Source organism: Coregonus lavaretus (genome assembly GCF_964263955.1).
Source record: "Coregonus lavaretus genome assembly, chromosome: 10".
Classification (NCBI taxonomy): Eukaryota; Metazoa; Chordata; class Actinopteri; order Salmoniformes; family Salmonidae; genus Coregonus; species Coregonus lavaretus.
The window spans coordinates 5,951,263-5,972,923 of NC_139997.1; the positions used below are offsets into that span (position 1 = coordinate 5,951,263).

Below are 21,661 nucleotides of genomic sequence, written 5' to 3' on the forward strand. Positions count from 1 at the left end.
GAGGTAGAGAGAAATGCAGGGTGGTGTCAGAGAGAGAAAGAGACAGAGGTAGAGAGTAATGGAGGGTGGTGTCAGAGAGAGAAAGAGACAGAGGTAGAGAGAAATGGAGGGTGGTGTCAGAGAGAGAAAGAGACAGAGGTAGAGAGAAATGCAAGGTGGTGTCAGAGCGAGAAAGAGACAGAGGTAGAGAGAAATGGAGGGTGGTGTCAGAGCGAGAAAGAGACAGAGGTAGAGAGAAATGCAGGGTGGTGTCAGAGAGAGAAAGAGACAGAGGTAGAGAGAAATGGAGGGTGGTGTCAGAGCAAGAAAGAGACAGAGGTAGAGAGAAATGGAGGGTGGTGTCAGAGAGAGAAAGAGACAGAGGTAGAGAGAAATGCAAGGTGGTGTCAGGGAGAGAAAGAGACAGAGGTCGAGAGAAATGGAGGGTGGTGTCAGAGAGAGAAAGAGACAGAGGTAGAGAGAAATGGAGGGTGGTGTCAGAGAGAGAAAGAGACAGAGGTAGAGAGAAATGGAGGGTGGTGTCAGAGGGAAAAAGAGACAGAGGTAGAGAGGGGGGGAGAGAAAAGGAGGGAGATAGAGAGAGAGAGAGAGAGAGAGAGAGAGAGAGAGAGAGAGAGAGAGAGAGAGAGAGAGAGAGAGAGAGAGAGAGAGAGAGAGAGAGAGAGAGAGAGAGAGAGAGAGAGAGAGTGAGAGATGACGCTACAAGCTTGGCACACCTGTATTTGGATATTTTCTCCCATTCTTCTCTACAGATCAATGGAAACAGGATGCACCTGAGCTCAATTTCGAGTCTCATGGCAAAGGGTCTGAATACTTGTGTAAATAAGGTATTTCTGCTTTTTATTTGTAATACATTTGCAAACATTTCTAAAAATGTGGGGTATTGTGTGTAGATTTCTCAATTTTACTTTTCATTCTTTAACTATATATACTTTCCTGCAACCCGCCTCACCCAACGTGGAAAGGATTCTATTATTTCTTTATAACTTTCATCAAGAACCTTAAGCTGAAACTAGTCTAGCTGCAACTGAATGGCTACTTGCTATTAGTCACCGTTAGCGTCTTCACCATTGTCCGTGGCTTGCACTACCCACCAGCCAGCTCTAGCTCTAGCCTGGACAATTCATCGGCCAGTCTGCACAGCGTGCTATCGACCCAGAGCATATCAGACTTTCTGCCGGAATCACTGGACCCTTGCGCCGGATCATCGCAACCAGCTAGCTGCAACCTGTTGTTGGCTAATTACCATTGCCACATAGCCAGCACCAGTTAGCCTTGAGCTAGCCTCAGGCCCATCTCCCAGCTATCTACCTCTCTGTCAACCGGACGGGACCTCCTTGTGTTGACACTGAGCCCCGCCGATCCAACACGACTGGTTTGCCGATGAAATCGTCTGATGTGGTTTCAACAGGCTTCCCGTTGCGACGACCACGAAGATCCATCTGCTAGCCCCGGCCCGCTAGCACACGCAAACTACAACTGTGCTTCCTGCTAGCTGTGCTGAAGCACCAATTTGAACTGCTCTCGGACTCACATATTGCTGTTCACTGGACCTTATGATCACTCAGCTGCACAGCTGATGCCTGCTGGACTGTTCCTTTACACGGTACCCTGTCCTGTTTATTCTGTTTAGCCTCAGCCCAAACTTTATCGATATTACTGGTCCTCTTGTTGGCTGGTCCTCACTACATATTCGTTGCCAAACCCACTGGCTCCAGGCCATCTATAAATCACTGCTAGGCAAATCCCCGCCTTATCTTAGCTCATTGGTCACCATAGCAACACCCACCCGTAGTATGTGTTCCAGCAGGTATATCTCACTGGTCATCCCCAAAGCCAACACCTCCTTTGGCCACCATTCCTTCCAGTTCTCTGCTGCCAATGACTGGAACAAATTGCAAAAATCTCTGAAGCTGGAGACTCTTATCTCCCTCACTAACTTTAAGCATCAGTTGTCAGAGCACCTTACCGATCACTGCACCTGTACACAGCCCATCTGTAATTAGCCCACCCAACTACCTCATCCCTATATTGTTATTTATTTTGCTCATTTGCACCCCAGTATCACTATTTGCACATCATCTCTTGCACATCTATCATTCCAGTGTTAATACTAATTGTAATTATTTTGCACTATAGCCTATTTATTGCCTTACCTCCATAACTTGCTACATTTGCACACACTGTATATATATTTTCTGTTGTATTTTTGACTTTATGTTTTGTTTTACCCCATATGTAACTCTGTGTTGTTGTTTTTATCGCACTGCTTTGCTTTATCTTGGCCAGGTCGCAGTTGTAAATGAGATCTTGTTCTCAACTGGCTTACCTGGTTAAATAAAGGTGAAATAAAAAAAATTAAAAAAAGATTGCTGAGGAAATGTTTTTATTTAATCAATTTTAGAATAAGGCTGTAACGTAACATAATGTGGGAAAAGTCGAGGGGTCTGAATACTTTCCGAAGGCACTGTATATATATCACTAGCACTAATTCAGATTGATACTGTAATACAACAGCCTAACTCCTGATTCAGATTGATACTGTTATACAACAGCCTAACTCCTGATTCAGATTGATACTGTAATACAACAGCCTAACTCCTGATTCAGATTGATACTGTAATACAACAGCCTAACTCCTGATTCAGATTGATACTGAAATACAACAGCCAAACTCCTGATTCAGATTGATACTGTAATACAACAGCTTAACTCCTGATTCAGATTGATACTGCAATACAACAGCCTAACTCCTGATTCAGATTGATACTGTAATACAACAGCCAAACTCCTGATTCAGATTGATACTGTAATACAACAGCCTAACTCCTGATTCAGATTGATACTGTAATACAACAGCCTAACTCCTGATTCAGATTAATACTGTAATACAACAGCCTAACTCCTGATTCAGATTGATACTGTAATACAACAGCCTAACTCCTGATTCAGATTGATAATGTAATACAACAGCCTAACTCCTGATTCAGATTGATACTGTAATACAACAGCCTAACTCCTGATTCAGATTGATACTGAAATACAACAGCCTAACTCCTGATTCAGATTGATACTGAAATACAACAGCCTAACTCCCAGCCTGATTCAGATTGATACTGTAATACAACACATTTTACAGTAGTGTATCTTCTGCTTGGAAAAAACATAACCGAGACATGACAAATTTTGTTTTTGCAAATAGATGTAGCAGAACATTAACTTGGAGATGTGAAATGGGAAAACCCCCTAAACGCACCGATAGATTCTAATGAATCACTTGATTCATTATGGCATCATTACTGTACTGCAGCTATGTCTCCCATGTCATTAGACTTCACTCAACACATGACAAATAAGGCCTCTTCTCTCTCTCTCCCTCCCTCTCCCTATCTCTCTCTCCCTCTCTCTCTCCCTCTCTCTCTCTCTCTCTCTCTCTCTCTCTCTCTCTCTCTCTCTCTCTCTCTCTCTCTCTCTCTCTCTCTCTCTCTCTCTCTCTCTCTCTCTCTCTCTCTCTCTCTCTCTCTCTCTCTCTCTCTCTCTCTCTCTCTCCCTCTCCCTCTCCCTCTCCCTCTCCCTCCCTCCTGCCTCCCTTTTATAGTGACACAACTGTTTCCATCCAGACATAGTATAGAACGGTGAATTCCCGCTGGGAATGTAACGAGATCTGCTGTACATTGAATACATGATTCATGTATGTGTTCTAAAATGACAACCTATTCCCTATGTAGTGCACTATTTACTAAATAGGGTGCCATTTTGGACGCAACCCCATGTCTTTAATGAGGACACGGCAAGCAGCTGTCAGTGTAAAGAGCTGTATCACCATCGTGTTTTAAGGGGTACACATCTAAATTGCTTTGCTCTCTGGTGCCTTGCAAAAAAATATTCATCACCCTTGGTGTTCTTTCCTATTTTGTTGCATTGTAACCTGTAATTTAAATTGATTTTTATTTGGATTTCATGTAATGGACATACACAAAATAGTCCAAATTGAAAAAATTCTAAAAAATAAATAGCGGAACAGTGGTGCGTGCAAATGTATTCACCCCCTTTGCTATGAAGCCCCTAAATAAGATCTGGTGCAACCAATTACCTTCAGAAGTCACATTAAATAAAGTCCACCTGTGTGCAATCTAAGTGTCACATGATCTCAGTATATACAGTTGAAGTCCTAATCCAGGCACTTGTCATCTCCCATCTGGATTACTGCAACTCGCTGTTGGCTGGGCTCCCTGCCTGTGCCATTAAACCCCTACAACTCATCCAGAACGCTGCAGCCCGTCTGGTGTTCAACCTTCCCAAGTTTTCTCACGTCACCCCGCTCCTCCGCACACTCCACTGGCTTCCAGTTGAAGCCTGCATCTGCTACAAGACCATGGTGCTTGCCTATGGAGCTTTGAGGGGAACGGCACCTCCGTACCTTCAGGCTCTGATCAGTCCCTACACCCAAACGAGGGCATTGCGTTCATCCACCTCTGGCCTGCTGGCCACCCTACCTCTGCGGAAGCACAGTTCCCGCTCAGCCCAGTCAAAACTGTTCGCTGCTCTGGCACCCCAATGGTGGAACAAGCTCCCTCACAACGCCAGGACAGCGGAGTCACTCACTACCTTCCGGAGACACTTGAAACCCCACCTCTTTAAGGAATACCTGGGATAGAATAAAAGTAATCCTTCTACCCTCCCCCTACCCCACCCCCCAAAAAATATATATTGTAAAGTGGTTGTCCCACTGGCTATCATAAGGTGAATGCACCAATTTGTAAGCCGCTCTGGATCTGCTAAATGACGAAAATGTAATGAAAATGTAAGTCGGAAGTTTACATACACTTAGGTTGGAGTCATTAAAACTAGTTTTTCAACCACTCCACAAATGTCTTGATAACAAACTATAGTTTTGGCAAGTCGGTTAGGACATCTACTTTGTCCATGACATGTTTACAGACAGATTATTTCACTTATAATTCACTGTATCACAATTCCAGTGGGTCAGAACTTTACATACACTAAGTTGATTGTGCCTTTAAACAGCTTGGAAAATTCCAGAAAATGATGTCATGGCTTTAGAAGCTTCTGATAGGCTAATTGACATCATTTTAGTCAATTGGAGGTGTACCTGTGGATGTATTTCAAGGCCTACCTTCAAACTCAGTGCCTCTTTGCTTGACATCATGGGAAAATCTAAGGAAATCAGCCAAGACCTCAGAGAAAAATGTGTAGACCTCCACAAGTCTGGTTCATCCTTGGGAGCAATTTCCAAACGCCTGAAGGTACCACGTTCATCTGTACAAACAATAGTACGCAAGTATAAACACCATGGGACAGCGCAGCCGGCATAACGCTCAGGAAGGAGACGCATTCTGTCTCCTAGAGATGAATGTACTTTGGTGCGAAAAGTGCAAATCAATCCCAGAACAACAGCAAAGGACCTTGTGAAGATGCTGGAGGAAACAGGTACAAGATTATCTATATCCACAGTAAAACGAGTCCTATATCGAGAAGCCACTGCTCCAAAACTGCCATAAAAAAGTGCTGAAGGAGGGACTGGTGCACTTCAAAAAATAGATGGCATCATGAGGAAGGAAAATTATGTGGATATATTGATGCAACATCTCAAGACATCAGTCAGGAAGTTAAAGCTTGGTCGCAAATGGGTCTTCCAAATAGACAATGACCCCAAGCATACTTCCAAAGTTGTGGCAAAATGGCTTAAGGACAACAAAGTCAAGGTATTGGAGTGGCCATCACAAAGCCCTGACCTCAATCCTATTGAAATTTGTGGGCAGAACTGAAAAAGCGTGTGCGAGCAAGGAGGCCTACAAACCTGACTGAGTTACACCATCTCTGTCAGGAGGAATGGGCCAAAATTCACCCAACTTATTGTGGGAAGCTTGTGGAAGGCTACCCAAAACGTTTGACCCAAGTTAAACAATTTAAAGGCAATGCTACCAAATACTAATTGAGTGTATGTAATAATAATAATAATAATAAATAATAATATGCCATTTAGCAGACGCTTTTATCCAAAGCGACTTACAGTCATGTGTGCATTTTTGTGTATGGGTGGTCCCGGGGATCGAACCCACTACCCTGGCGTTACAAGCGCCGCGCTCTACCAGCTGAGCTACAGAGGACCACGTAAACTTCTGACCCACTGGGAATGTGATGAAAGAAATAAAAGCTGAAATAGATCATTCTCTCTACTATTATTCTGACATTTCACATTCTTAAAATAAAGTGGTGATCCTAACTAACCTAAGACAGGGCATTTTTACTAGGATTAAATGTCAGGAATTGTGAAAAACTGGGTTTAAATGTATTTGGCTAAGGTGTATGTAAACTTCTGACTTCAACTGTATACACCTGTTCTGAAAGGCCCCAGAGTCTGCAACACCACTAAGCAAGGGGCACCACCAAGCAATCGGCACCATGAAGACCAAGGAGCTCTCCAAACAGGTCAGGGATAAAGTTGTGGAGAAGTAGAGATCAGGGTTGGGTTACAAATAAATATCCAAAACTTTGAACATCCCACGGAGCACCATTCAATCCATTATTAAAAAAAATGGAAAGAATATGGCACAAACCTGCCAAGAGAGGGCCGCCCACCAAAACTCACGGACCAGGCAAGGAGGGCATTAATCAGAGAGGCAACAAAGAGACCAAAGATAACCGTGAAGGAGCTGCAAAGCTCCACAGCAGAGATTGGAGTATCTGTCCATAGGACCACTTTAAGCCGTACACTCCACAGAGCTGGGCTTTACGGAAGAGTGGGCAGAAAAAAAGCCATTGCTTAAAGAAAAAAATAAGCAAACACGTTTGGTGTTCAGCAAAGGCATGTGGGAGACTCCCCAAACATATGGAAGAAGGTACTCTGGTCAGATGAGACTAAAATTGAGCTTTTTGGCCATCAAGGAAAACGCTATGTCTGGCGCAAACCCAACACCTCTCATCACCCCGAGAACACCATCCCCACAGTGAAGCATGGTGGTGGCAGCATCATGCTGTGGGGATGTTTTTCATCGGCTGGGACTGGGAAACTGGTCAGAATTGAAGGAATGATGGATGGCGCTAAATACAGGGAAATTCTTGAGGGAAACCTGTTTCAGTCTTCCAGAGATTTGAGACTGGGACGGAGGTTCACCTTCCAGCAGGACAATGACCCTAAGCATACTGCTAAAGCAACACTCGAGTGGTTTAAAGGAAAACATTTAAATGTCTTGGAATGGCCTAGTCAAAGCCCAGACCTCAATCAAATTGAGAATATGTGGTATGACTTAAAGATTGCTGTACACCACCGGAACCCATCCAACTTGAAGGAGCTGGAGCAGTTTTGCCTTGAAGAATGCGCAAAAATCCCAGTGGCTAGATGTGCCAAGCTTATAGAGACATACCCCAAGAGACTTGCAGCTGTAATTGCTGCAAAAGGTGGCTCTACAAAGTATTGCATTTGGGGGGGTGAATAGTTATGCACGGTCAAGGTTTCTGTTTTTTTTTGGTCTTTTTCTTGTTTGTTTCACAATAAATAAATAAAATTGCATCTTCAAAGGGGTAGGCATGTTGTGTAAATCAAATGATACAAACCCCCCAAAAATCTAATTCCAGGTTGTAAGGCAACAAAATACGAAAAATGCCAAGTGGGGTGAATACTTTCGCAAGCCACTGTACCAGATCAAAAAGTGTTAATGGAAATTTAGAGTGAGACAGTGAGTGGCTCAGCACACTGTGGTACTGACTGTAATACTGACTGGGCCTCTCTGTGGTGCAACTTTATATCGGTGGAAAGAGGGGATTGAGCTGCAGCCACTACAAGAAACAGTAAGTTTCTAGCATAGCCACACCGGGAGCTATTCAATATTCAAAATGACGTCACTGTGTGACGCACGGGTGTGTCAAACGACTCTAGAGGGACAGCTAAGTGTCTTGGCATAGGGGGAAATGGGGTTAAGGACAGCTAAGTGTCTTGGCATAGGGGGAAATGGGGTTAAGGACAGCTAAGTGTCTTGGCATTGGGGGGAATGGGGTTAAGGACAGCTAAGTGTCTTGGCATAGGGGGAAATGGGGTTAAGGACAGCTAAGTGTCTTGGCATTGGGGGAAATGGGGTTAAGGACAGCTAAGTGTCTTGGCATAGGGGGAAATGGGGTTAAGGACAGCTAAGTGTCTTGGCATTGGGGGGAATGGGGTTAAGGACAGCTAAGTGTCTTGGCATAGGGGGAAATGGGGTTAAGGACAGCTAAGTGTCTTGGCATTGGGGGAAATGGGGTTAAGGACAGCTAAGTGTCTTGGCATAGGGGGAAATGGGGTTAAGGACAGTTAAGTGTCTTGGCATAGGGGGAAATGGGGTTAAGGACAGCTAAGTGTCTTGGCATAGGGGGAAATGGGGTTAAGGACAGCTAAGTGTCTTGGCATTGGGGGAAATGGGGTTAAGGACAGCTAAGTGTCTTGGCATAGGGGGAAATGGGGTTAAGGACAGTTAAGTGTCTTGGCATAGGGGGAAATGGGGTTAAGGACAGCTAAGTGTCTTGGCATTGGGGGAAATGGGGTTACGTCTACTGTGGCTGGAGCCTTCTCAATTCTTAGCCTGGTCCTAGATCAGTTTGTAGGCTGCTGTCTTGCCAACTCCTTTTGTGGTTGTCATGCCAAGACACAAACAGGCTACTCAAGTTATTGGAGTGTACAAAGAAAAGCTATCGGGATCTCCAGCCAGAGGGCAGGAGTCTTATTATTCCTCCCTCAGTGAGCAGAGCTTGACTAGCCAGATCTGAGACCAGACTACAGTTGAACCATGTTTACAGCCCAGGCTAGGTAGTCAGTGCTCTAGGTACTCAGTGCCCCTTTGAGACCTTGTTTTAGGCCCCAAAGGGGGTACGTGGGCGTCGGAAAGAGGAACCACAAGTTCTTGTTTATTTCTGGAAGGCACAATGCAACCAGGCAATCTGCTGCTGAGTCGAGATTATTAATTGAGAGGAAGGGAGATGAAATTGCATTAGCATCCCAACCCAGAGAAACGTTAGCTGTTTGTTGAATCAGAATAAGCAGTACATTATGGTCCAGAGCAAATTGCCCTTTAACTGTTGTGACACATTTAATTAACTAAATTCTTGATAAATCAGATAAATCAAGTGAATAAACAGATGTCAGGAAATTTGTTTTTTTCTCTTTATGGGAAATGGGAATATAGACTACAGACAGAGACAAGCATTTAAGGTGAAACACACAATTATGACTTATCAATCTAGAGGGAACATACTGTATTATTATACTTATATGATATACTAGTATAACGTATAACATACTTATAATATGTGTATGAAATGCTACACACTGAGAGCTGAGTAATCAAAATGGCTTCCAGTTTCCGCAGTCAGGGTCTACACAACTCAGGCTCCCCCCTCCTCTGTACACTGACCTTTTTAGTCATTTAGCAGACGCTCTTATCCAGAGCCACTTACAGTTAGTGAGTGCATTCATTTTTTTATATATATATATTTTTTTCATACTGGTCCCCCGTGGGAAACGAACCCACAACCCTGGCGTTGCAAACGCCATGCTCTACCAACTGAGCTACACGGGATTTCCCTAGCCTCTAAATAGGGTCTGTAAAATCCAGTCACCCACCCACCCAGTCTCACACAGGTACCGCGTGACAAAGGTCCTTAGTCTCCTACAGACAGCAGTTTCCTCACACAGCACGCATGGAAGAGGGAAGGCAGAAGATCTGCTTAGGCTGTCAGAAGCCTGAACAGTGTACCGTTGCTACAGCAACAGTACCATCTCTACACAACAAAGCAGAGCAGCTGCAATCCCTCAGCCAATCATACCCCTGTTCCCCTATGCATCATTTGCATGTGAGAATTCCACCTCATGTGACTGGGTGAATCCCACAGCTCCTGATCTTGTTGGGTCTCTACATTATATTACAATAATGTGGCATTTAAGAAACAATGAATACATAATAAGAAGAAGTTACATTATTTTACAATTTTATTAAAGTAATGCTTCAGAAAAACAAACAAGCAGGTAAATGGAAACTCTGACAACACCAATTTCAGATCGTGTCTCTCCACTTCTCTGTCAACTGGCAGGTAGATTCTCTAGCGTTTTTTATATACAGTTTTTTACAATCACTTTGGCACTAATTTCAGAACCTTCACGTCATTTTTCAAAACTCTAGACACAAAACTCACAACCAATGATCAAAATGCACATTTTTCAAAACTCTAACACTTTTTTCAATTGCTTGGATACAATACACATAAAACTAAGATAATTTGTTCATTTAACAAAAATCACCTGTTCAATATGACACAACTTAACATCAAAGTACTACTATTTCAAAAGGCAATTCACACATTACATTTCAGATGAGTGTCTATTCATTTCATTACAATTATCCAACTATCAATTGATACAACTGCTCAAAATGATGAGTAACTGTTGCATTGCTCTTAATGCATAGTTGTATGGAAACAGACAAACAATATTCCATGTTTAGATCATGAAAGTTTCAAGATAACGAGATTCATTGTCACCAATTAGCGTGGAGCCAGAACCAATTAGACTACATTATCTATGGATGTAATATTTCATCATCATTCTTTATCAGACACCGTTTCTATGGTCCCATGTACCACCTTTTCAGACTATTTACAGTATTGACAGTACTGCACTGTATGGATGCAGGCCCTTGTAATTGCTTGTCCAATTCTGCCAACTCGTTACTGATGATTGAGTTCACGTTGTGGAACGAGTATATAAAGAATTGATTGGGATCCACTTGCAACAACATAGCAATACGTACTGTAACATGGAGCCGGCAGGTGATCCAGGTCACAATAGAGGTCAAGCAGTGGTGGGAGGAAGACGAGGAAGACGTGTTGGTCAAAGGAATGGCAGGGGACAAGCACCCCTTCTGAGAGGTGGTTGTGGGCCTCGTTTGAAAGGTGTGGGGGAACGTGGTAGAGAACAAGGCCACGGACCAAGACAGCGGCAGCAACAGCAAAGAGTGTCCAATGAAATCCGAGCAATAGTTGTAGACCATGTCATAAATCATGGCATGACAATGACTGAGGCGGCTACAATGATACAACCAAACCTCAGAAGGTCAACCGTGGCCTCAATAATCAGAACTTTCCGCAATGAGAACCGGTAAGTCATCAGCATGCACTAAACATTATGCTACTCTCAATTGTCAAATGACTGCATACCAATGTGTATCACAGAGTAGGTGATGTGACCAAGTGTCTTCTTACTGTAATGTTCCTTGTAGAATTCAGACTAGGCCAAATAGGGGAGGCAGAGGCAAAATTCTGACTGACCAACAAGAGCAGGCTGTGGTCGATGTGGTTCAGGCCAGAAATGACATTCACCTTACAGAAATTCGCCAGCATTTCTTGGACAATGAAGACATGTTTAACAATGCGGAATCCATAAGTTTGCCGACTATTGCACGCATGCTGAAAAGGCACCAGGTGTCTTTAAAACAACTATACCGTGTGCCTTTTGAAAGAAATGCAGACAGAGTGAAGCAAATGAGGACTGAGTATGTTCAGGTATGTTCAGTTTCAAGATGGCTGTAAAATTCCCTAATAATTCTACATTGTACAGTAATCAGTAAATCTCTTTCCAAAATGTATTTTTAGAGGGTGATGGAGCTTGATGCTGATGACAACCATCACAAATTCATATATTTGGATGAGGCAGGCTTTAACCTGGCCAAAACAAGGAGGAGAGGTCGGAATTTCATTGGCCAGCGGGAAACCATCCAAGTACCTGGACGACGTGGGGCCAACATTACCATGTGTGCGGCTATATCAGAAGATGGTGTGGTGGGACGCAGACCTCGTATTGGATCATATAATGCAGCTCTCCTTGTAACCTTCCTTGATGAGCAAGATCAGGTCTGTAGAGCTGATGGCGTGCTCATATGGTGCAAGCATGGTTTCAGGCCCATGCACAATTTTCCACCCTGTATTTACCCCCATACTCTCCTTTCCTTAACCCGATTGAGGAATTTTTCTCCACATGGAGATGGAAGGTTTATGATAAGCGCCCTCATGAACAAGTCACTCTTCTCCAGGCCATGGATGACGCATGCAATGACATCACGGCAGACCAGTGTCAGGCCTGGATTCGCCATGCCCGACGGTTTTTTCCAAGATGTTTGGCTAATGAAAACATCCATTGTGATGTAGATGAGAACCTGTGGCCAAATCCACAAGACAGAGTTGATGAAAATGTAGAAGTACAGTAATCACTCCTATGTTTTGCTTTTTACAGTACAAGCAAGCAAGTTGAGGAACACTGCATTTGATGTTTTACAGTACTGTATTGTTTTTCATCAATATATTTCAGATTTTTTTCAATGATTCCACTGTGTCTGTAGTATTCTCTCTACTACTGCAGTACTTTTACAGGGATGTATTCACATGTAGTACCATAATGAAACATGTATCACCTATTTTGTACTACAATATTTAATGATTGTACGAACAATGACACAGTGAAACTATCGGTTGCTTGTGTGTGGGTGATCTAAATTAACGTTTCATTGGTATTTCACAATAAATTAGTTTTTTGAACCAATGATTGTGCAAGTGCAAGATTTCTTTAAAGATATGAACGCACAATGCAATGTTTTGAACATTGGACAGCCTGTGTTACAAATGATGACCGTTTTGAGTTTTGTGTCTAGAGTTTTGAAAAATGACGTCAAGGTTCTGAAAGTAGTGCCAAAGTGATTGTAAAAAACGGTAATAATAAAAAAAAAATAAAGCGGACATGACAAGAGATGAATCAAATGGGATACGCCATAGGAGCCCATGGGCACTGGAGTCACATACACAAACACACCAACGTGACTGAGCGTATTGGTCTGAGAGACTACAGTATCTTGTGGTGACCCAGTTGCATCAAGGACTTGGCTTGACAAACTGTTCCTGTGGCAGGTGGTGTGTGTGTCTGTGTGTGTCTCTGTGTGTGTCTCTGTGTGTGTGTGTCTGTGTGTGTCTCTGTGTGTGTGTGTGTCTGTGTGTGTCTCTGTGTGTGTGTGTCTGTGTGTGTCTCTGTGTGTGTGTGTCTGTGTGTGTCTGTGTGTGTCTCTGTGTGTGTGTGTATGTGTTATGGCGCCAGGTGTTAAACTAGCCTAATACTTGGCATTGGACCACACTCCTACTGATAAGGCAAAATACACAATGAACTCAGAGCAACTGTCTACATGCGCTGGCCAGACCTGGGTTCAACTACTATTTGAAATGATTTCAAACACTTTACCTGGGCTAGATTGAGCTAGCCTGAAACAATGGAGTCAATAGAATAGGCCCCACCCATCTGGCACTCCAGGCAGACTAGAGCAAACGTTAAAAGTATTTGAAATATTTCAAATAGTATTTGAACCCAGGTCTGGATCTTGTATTGGCTCCTAATCCTGAAAATACACCCAGTCCTGTCACACAAGCCTGATTGAGTAATCAATAAATGTTTTACTCATTTTATCTTTGATAGAAATGTTCTTATGAACAAAAAAGATCTGCCGGGAACAGCAGGGTTGCTGGCATCAATGTCTCAGGTGCCACCTATTGCCGATGTTATGTCACATCACCATGGTCGACTTGATGGTAAATAGAACTGATGTAACAACACCTGTGATCTGCTGGGTACCTCTCCTTGTATCCAACACAAAACATCATAGACACCTTAAATGACTCGGTAACAGGCTATAAAATGGGGTCTGAACTTCAGTGCAAACCTCAACAATGATCTGGACCAAAGGTAACCTACTGCAGTTCAATACTGCTCTGCTCTCTCTCTCTGTTCAGGCTGTCCCTCTTCTGTTGCCAACAATTGAACTAGATACAGTACACAGGTCAGTTAGCTCACACATTCTCCTCTTCTAAGATCAATTACCACCTGCTGAGTCATGAATCACTCAGGCTCAGGCCACCTCTTTTACCTCAGGTAGACAGAGGGTTTCTTAAAGAGACGGTTACAGGTCTCTTAAAGAGACAGGGTGATTGGTTGCTTTAAAGAGACTGTGTGATTGGCTGCTTTAAAGAGACAGGGTGATTGGCTGCTTTAAAGAGGCAAGGCCATTGTTGACACTGTAATTTAACGCATCAGTTGACACTGATCCCTGGCGTTACCTTTACAAGGTAGGTAGGCAATTGGAGAAAATATATATGGGCTGAAAATAAAAGTAGACGGTCTGAGTTGAGCTATCAACCAGTTTACAGTTTCAGATACCAATTAATGTGGGCCTGACTATCAACCAGTTTACAGTTGAGCTCCCCATTAAAGTGGGCCTGACTATTAAAGAGTTTACAGTTGAGCTCCCCATTAATGTGGGCCTGACTATCAACCAGTTTACAGTTGAGCTCCCCATTAATGTGGGCCTGACAATTAAACAGTTTACAGTTGAGCTCCCCATTAATGTGGGCATGACTATCAACCAGTTTACAGTTGAGCTCCCCATTAATATGGCCTTGACTATCAACCAGTTTACAGTTGAGCTCCCCATTAATGTGGGCCTGACAATTAAACAGTTTACAGTTGAGCTCCCCATTAATGTGGTCATGACTATCAACCAGTTTACAGTTGAGCTCCCCATTAATATGGCCTTGACTATCAACCAGTTTACAGTTGAGCTCCCCATTAATGTGGGCATGACTATCAACCAGTTTACAGTTGAGCTCCCCATTAATGTGGGCCTGACAATTAAACAGTTTACAGTTGAGCTCCCCATTAATGTGGTCATGACTATCAACCAGTTTACAGTTGAGCTCCCCATTAATATGGCCTTGACTATCAACCAGTTTACAGTTGAGCTCCCCATTAATGTGGGCATGACTATCAACCAGTTTACAGTTGAGCTCCCCATTAATGTGGGCCTGACTATTAAAGAGTTTACATTTTAAAACAGCTACCATCTCTATCTCTATCCCTTCTAGTGCTGAATTGATGCTACCTCACTGGTATATGGTTTATATAGGTGCAGATTGGATTTCACAAGCCCTTTGGTGGGGCTATGATCCGGCAGAGAGAGGACCAACCTGAGCCCCCGTGGTGGGGCTATGATCCGGCAGAGAGAGGCCCAACCTGAGCCCCCGTGGTGGGCTTATAATCTGGCAGAAGGACGACCAACCTGAGCCTCCGTTGTGGGGCTATGATCCGGCAGAGAGAAGCCCAACCTGAGCATCCATGTTGGGGCTATGATCCAGCAGAGAGAGGCCCAACCTGAGCCCCTGTGGTGGGGCTATGATCCAGCAGAGAGAGGACCAACCTGAGCCCCCGTGGTGGGGCTATGATCCAGCAGAGAGAGGCCCAACCTGAGCCCCCGTGGAGTTGCTGGTGGTTCTGACTGAGCTTCATAAACCTAACCTGAGCCCCTGAATTAGGGCTATGATGTGGCAGAGAGAGGGCTGGTTGGTAGTGGTTCTCCCTGAGCGGTACCGGAGCGCCATGTCTAGGTCCAAAAGGCTTCTTAACAGCTTCTACCCCCAAGCCATAAGACTCCTGAACAGCTAAACATGGCTACCCGGACTATTTGCATTGCCACCCCGCCCCAACCCCAACCCCCTATTTTACGCTGCTGCTACTCTGTTTATTATTTATGCATAGTCACTTTAACTCTACCCACATGTACATATTACCTCAATTACCTCGACTAACCGGTGCCCCCGCACATTGACTCTGTACCGGTACCCCCCTGTATATAGCCTCCCTACTGTTATTTTATTTTACTGCTGCTCTTTAATTATTTGCTTTTTTTTCTTTTTTTTCTTAGACTGCATTCTTGGTTAAGGGCTTGTAAGGAAGCATTTCACTGTAATGTCTACACCTGTTGTATTCGGCGCATGTGGCAAATAACATTTGATTTGATTTGATTTGATGTGGCCCCTCTGTGCTATGGGGATTCTCTGGAGTTACAGTCAGTAACTCAGGCTGTGCATGGCTTGGCTTGGCTTGGCTTGGCTTGGCTTGGCTTGGCTTGGCATGGCATGGCTTGGCTGCAGTGTGCAGTCTACACGGCGTCATCACCACACTGCTTTTACATCGCAATCTGAGGGAATGCAACTCTCTACCCCCGATTTCAATTATATTATCTCAAGTGTACATTGGTCTCAAATATACATGCTACACATAGCATTCTTAAGGAATCAGTGGCTGGCTGCTCAGAGACTGTTCTAATGGATAATGAAGAGAATAATAGTGTCTGGCTGGGCTCTGCCTTATGTTTCTCTCAGCCCCTGGTGAGATAAAGAGCTGTATCTGGCTCTGGGTCTGGTCTCTGCAGAGGGAGGGTTGGGCCGACGGTAGAGGGAGGGAAGGGGCTGATGGAAGAGCTGCCACTGCCTCTGTCTATGGCAGTAGAGGGAGAGAGGGGACTGATGGAAGAGCTGCCACTGTCTCTGTCTATGGCAGTAGAGGGAGGGATGGGACTCATGGAAGAGCTGCCACTGTCAATTCAATTCAAAGGGCTTTATTGGCATGGGTAACATATTTTAAACAAAAATATGGGTTGTATTTGGGTTGCCCTTTTCTTGTGGCAACAGGTCACAAATATTGCTGCTGTGATGGCACACTGTGGTATTTCACCCAGTAGATAAGGGAGTTCATCAAAATTGGATTTGTTTTTTAAATCTTTTTTTTTTTTTGGGGGGGGGGGGGTAGATCAGCTTAATATTGCAGATAGATTGTAACTTCTATCAATGTAATTGTCTGCATCACTTCCAATCCCCCATGTTTTTTATATATATATACTCCCCTTTATTACTTTTCAACCCCGCCATCCTTTCGCTACTTGGGGTAAATTAGTGAACAACAATGCCCAGGCCTCTACTTCCAGCCTATACTTACTATCTACACCTTATGGACACAGTCAATTTTACAATAATTATATTTTATTAGTTTTTTTTGTTTTTGCTCCTGGACTTCTTCTACTCTCAACCTCTCCGATCATTTTCATGATGTCCATCCGGTTTGCTTCTATATGCCATATCTTTCTAACTGTGCTCTTTCCCAAAAGCTCCCAACATACAACCTATATACTTACTATGGACACAGTATGCTTACATTATTTGTTATCTTGTTATTATTTGTTGTTATTTGTTATTAGTCACATCCTTCAACTCCATTCAATACCTCCCATCTATCTCTTAACACCATCCATATAGGATTTCTATTTGCCATATATATTTCAACCGTACTGTGATGTTTTACAAAAGTTCTGAACCTTTCTATTCTCATTGCTTCTACAGATTGTGAATTAAAAATAAACATTTTTGCTAAAAGTATTATTATATTATTGATCAATTGACTATGACTTTTCAGATCACCCAGTAATGCTATCTGCAAGGTTAGCTCCAGGTAAATATTGCAATCCTTTAGCCATTCCTGGACCTGTGTCCAAAAACAAGCTACAAATGGACAGAACCAAAACAAATGATCTAATGATTCTGTCTCTTCACAGCAAAATCTGCAGAGCTGGGAAAATTGTATCCCCCATATAAATAACATTATGTTGGTAGCAAGAATTTTATATAATAATTTAAATTGAAAGATTCAAATTTTTGAATCCGGTGTCGTTTTGCGTGTCAGTTCATAAACACTATGCCATGGGATCGGTACATCAAAAATCTCTTCCCTTGTTTTTGAATTCTTTGTGGGTCTGTGTAATCTGAGGAAAATATGTGTCTCTAATATGGTCAAACATTTGGCAGGAGGTTAGGAAGTGCAGCTCAGTTTCCACCTCATTTTGTGGGCGGTTTGCACGTCGGCCTCTCTCAATAGCAAGGCTATGCTCACTGAGTCTGTACATAGTCAAAGCTTTCCTTAATTTTGGATCAGTCACAGTGGTCAGGTATTCTGCCACTGTGTAGTCTCTGTTTAGGGCCAAATAGCATTCTAGTTTGTGTTGTTTTTTGGTTAATTCTTTCCAATGTGTCAAGTAATTATCTTGTTTTCTCATGATTTGGTTGGGTCTAATTGTGTTGTTGTCCTGGGGCTCTGTGGGGTCTGTTTGTGTTTGTGAACAGAGCCCCAGAACCAGCTTGCTTAGGGGACTCTTCTCCAAGTTCATCTCTCTGTAGGTGATGGCTTTGTTATGCAAGGTTTGGGAATCGCTTCCTTTTAGGTGGTTGTAGAATTGAACGGCTCTTTTCTGAATTTTGATAATTAGTGGGTATTGGCCTAATTCTGCTCTGCATGCATTATTTGGTGTTTTTTGTTGTACACTGAGGATATTTTTGCAGAATTCTGCATGCAGAGTCTCAATTTGGTGTTTGTCCCATCTGTCTATGGCAGTAGAGGGAGGGAGGGGAGTGACGGAAGAGCTGCCAGTGTATCTGTCTATGGTAGCAGAGGGAAGGAGGGGACTGATGTTTAACAGACAGAGGAATGACAGGAATGCTGGGGACAGTTGCACCAGACTGCAGTAGGCCCTGGCTGCAGCATCGAGATCTCCGTAATCCAACAGAAAGGGATAATTTAATGATGGACTGCAGCGTTAGGGCCATTATGACAGCAGTGAGCTGTGTTTGTCCCTTCATCGTGTGGTTATCTGCTGTGGGATGGCTAACGCTAACGCGCTACGACAGTTTGGTGTGCGGCTGACTCAGTGCCTACTTCCTTTTCCTCTGACTGGGTTGGATACTGGATACAGTGTGTCGGTTTCTTTCACTCCCGGTTTATTCATCTATTTATTTCGTCTGGTTAAACCAAAATAACTATCTATTACATACAGTGGGCGAAACAAGGCTGTCTGAACAGAGGTGGAACAACAACTGAGAGAGAGAGAGAGAGAGAGAGAGAGAGACAGAGAGAGAGACAGAGAGAGAGACAGAGAGCGAGACAGAGACAGAGACAGAGACAGAGACAGAGACAGAGACAGAGACAGAGAGAGAGAGAGAGAGAGAGAGAGAGCGAGAGAGAGAGAGAGAGAGACAGAGACAGAGACAGAGACAGAGACAGAGACAGAGACAGAGAGAGAGAGAGAGAGAGAGAGAGAGAGAGAGAGAGAGAGAGAGAGAGAGAGAGAGAGAGAGAGAGAGACAGAGACAGAGACAGAGACAGAGAGAGAGAGAGAGAGAGAGAGAGAGAGAGAGAGAGAGAGAGAGAGTGAGAGAGTGAGTGAGTGAGCAGTTTGTCACTGCAGTTTTGTATTATATTTGTATTACCAACCATCTGTGTAAAACCATAGAATATGAATTTCCGCTTCTAACGTCCTCTACCATGCAATGGTGTTGTTCCTATGCCAGGCACAGCTGTGTAAACTGTATTATGTGGACTATACACTTCAGCCTGTGCCAATGATGAACCATCCAGAGGTTAGACCTTGGCAACAGCACAGGAGCTGTACAGTTTGTGCCAGCACGTCTAGCTGGTCTCTGGTTGAATCAGACAATCAAAACCACAATCAAATACTTCATCTGTGTTTTATTGAGCTTGTCTGGCATAACGGACCAATAGAATTATCCTGAAAAAATGTAAATCCCACCCACCGGGCACTCCAGGCAGGCTAAAACAAATGCTCAAAGGACAGGTGCAGAGAGAGGGGGCATGAGAGCAGTGTCATGGTAACCCTTAATTGTGAAACTCTTAATTGTGAAGGGAAGGAAAATAAATAAGTAATTGCTTGCTGAGTAAACAGCTGAGTATTAAAGAGGAGAGGAGGAAGAGTGGTAGACAGAGGGAGAGGCGGAGCAGGAGGAGGAGCTACAGGACAGTGGTAGACACAGAGGAAGAGGCGGAGCAGGAGGAGGAGCTACAGGACAGTGGTAGACACAGAGGAAGAGGCGGAGCAGGAGGAGGAGCTACAGGACAGTGGTAGACACAGAGGAAGTAAGCAAAATGAATAATTTATACTAGCCCATGGAAGGTGCAAGAGAGGTCTGGGTAAGAGCGTCTGCTAAATGACGTAAATGTAAATGTAAATGTTTGTAATGTAATAATGTCTGTGCACAAAGGCTATTGGCACAGAATCTCCGACCTGTGAATTTGCTTTTGACCTCATTGAGGTCTCCCACTTTCAAATGTCACTGCGGGAGCATCAAATCATATCAGATTTCTGGCAAATGATCATGGTTTGCACATTTTGCACATTCATGTTGATCAATCGATCAATCAGCTAAACAAAGGAAGGATAGGGAGAGCATTGCCAGCTGGGTAAATGGAGTGAGTGACTCAAGAAGAGGGTAATGAGTTACAATCTCTCTCTTTCTCTCTCTCTTTCTCTCTTTCTCTCTCTACCTCCCTCTGTTTAAACTTCATTACCCTATATCTCAACTCTGGTATCCCAGAATGACTTGCATTCATCCCCACACTAACTTAGATGACTTGCATTCATCATCTCACTAACATAAATGACTTGCATTCATCATCTCACTAACCTAAATGACTTGCATTCATCATCTCACTAACCTAAATGACTTGCATTCATCATCTCACTAAATGGCGGAAGTCCGAGCTGTGGCATTCTGCCTGTTTAAGGGACTGAGAAGAGGAGAGCACTTTCTGAAAGGGTTCACTACCCACAACCCTTTTTCTGGCCTCTTGGACTGTCATATGGATTTCAAATGCCTCTGAACTGAAAGTGACAGTGTTACTTACAGTATGTTAACCTGCAGATAGTCGGTCTTCAACCTACATTATCTGGATAGTGAAAGTTGATCTGTTACAGACTACGGGAACTTGAAATAGAGAGAAAACAGAGCTTGGGGTTTGTCGTGACCTTTGACATTCTGTTAGAGACACAAATATGAACACAATGGACAAACATGGTGTTAATCTCTCTCATGACCTTTTTCTCCCTCATACACCCATGAACACATTAAGGTGAGTACATACAGTGTACACACACACACACACACACACACACACGCACACACACACACACACACACACACACACACACACACACACACATACACACATACACACATACACACACACACACACACACACATACACATACGCACACGCACACGCACACGCACACGCACACACACACACACACACACACACACACACACACACACACACACACACACACACACACACACACACACACACACACACACACACACACACACACACACACACACACACACACACACACACACACACACACACACACACACGCACACACACACGCACACACATACACACACACACACACACACACATACACACACACACACACACACACACACACGCACACTTTATCACTACGTCTCTTACCTCTTCCCACTGGTGTATGTATCTGATGAGTCGGGAAAGTCTCAGCAGCCTCAGGAGAGACAGAATCTTAGTAAACCTCACGATCCTCAGCGCCCTCGCCGTCTTGTACACCTCTGAGTCAAACCCCTTTTCCACTATTAGAAATATATAATCCACTGGTATGGACGACAGGAAGTCGACCACAAACCAGCTCTTCAGGTAGTTCATCTTAATGACCTTGGGATCCAGGATGATCTCGGAGCTCTCCTCGTTGACGATCCCCGTGCGGAAGTTCATGACCAGATCCACGAGGAAGATGGTGTCTGATGCTACGTTGAATATTAGCCAGGTGGTGGTGGTCTGCTCCGAGAAGAAGGTTATTCCTACAGGAATGATGATCAGGTTCCCCATCATCATGACCAGCATTACCAAGTCCCAGTAGAACCTACAGCA

At 43.7% G+C, this 21,661-nt stretch overlaps 1 protein-coding gene across 1 annotated transcript in view; it reads right to left on the minus strand.

The window, feature by feature from the left end:
• Positions 1 to 21,661, minus strand: part of hcn1 (hyperpolarization activated cyclic nucleotide-gated potassium channel 1) — a gene marked incomplete at both ends in the record, with an annotated part of 129,275 nt that overhangs the window by 94,412 nt on the left and 13,202 nt on the right. The window contains one exon of the mRNA XM_084169929.1: positions 21,230 to 21,653. Within this exon, the coding sequence (XP_084026055.1) occupies positions 21,230 to 21,653 (424 nt within the window). The remainder of the gene's footprint in view (positions 1 to 21,229; positions 21,654 to 21,661) is intronic.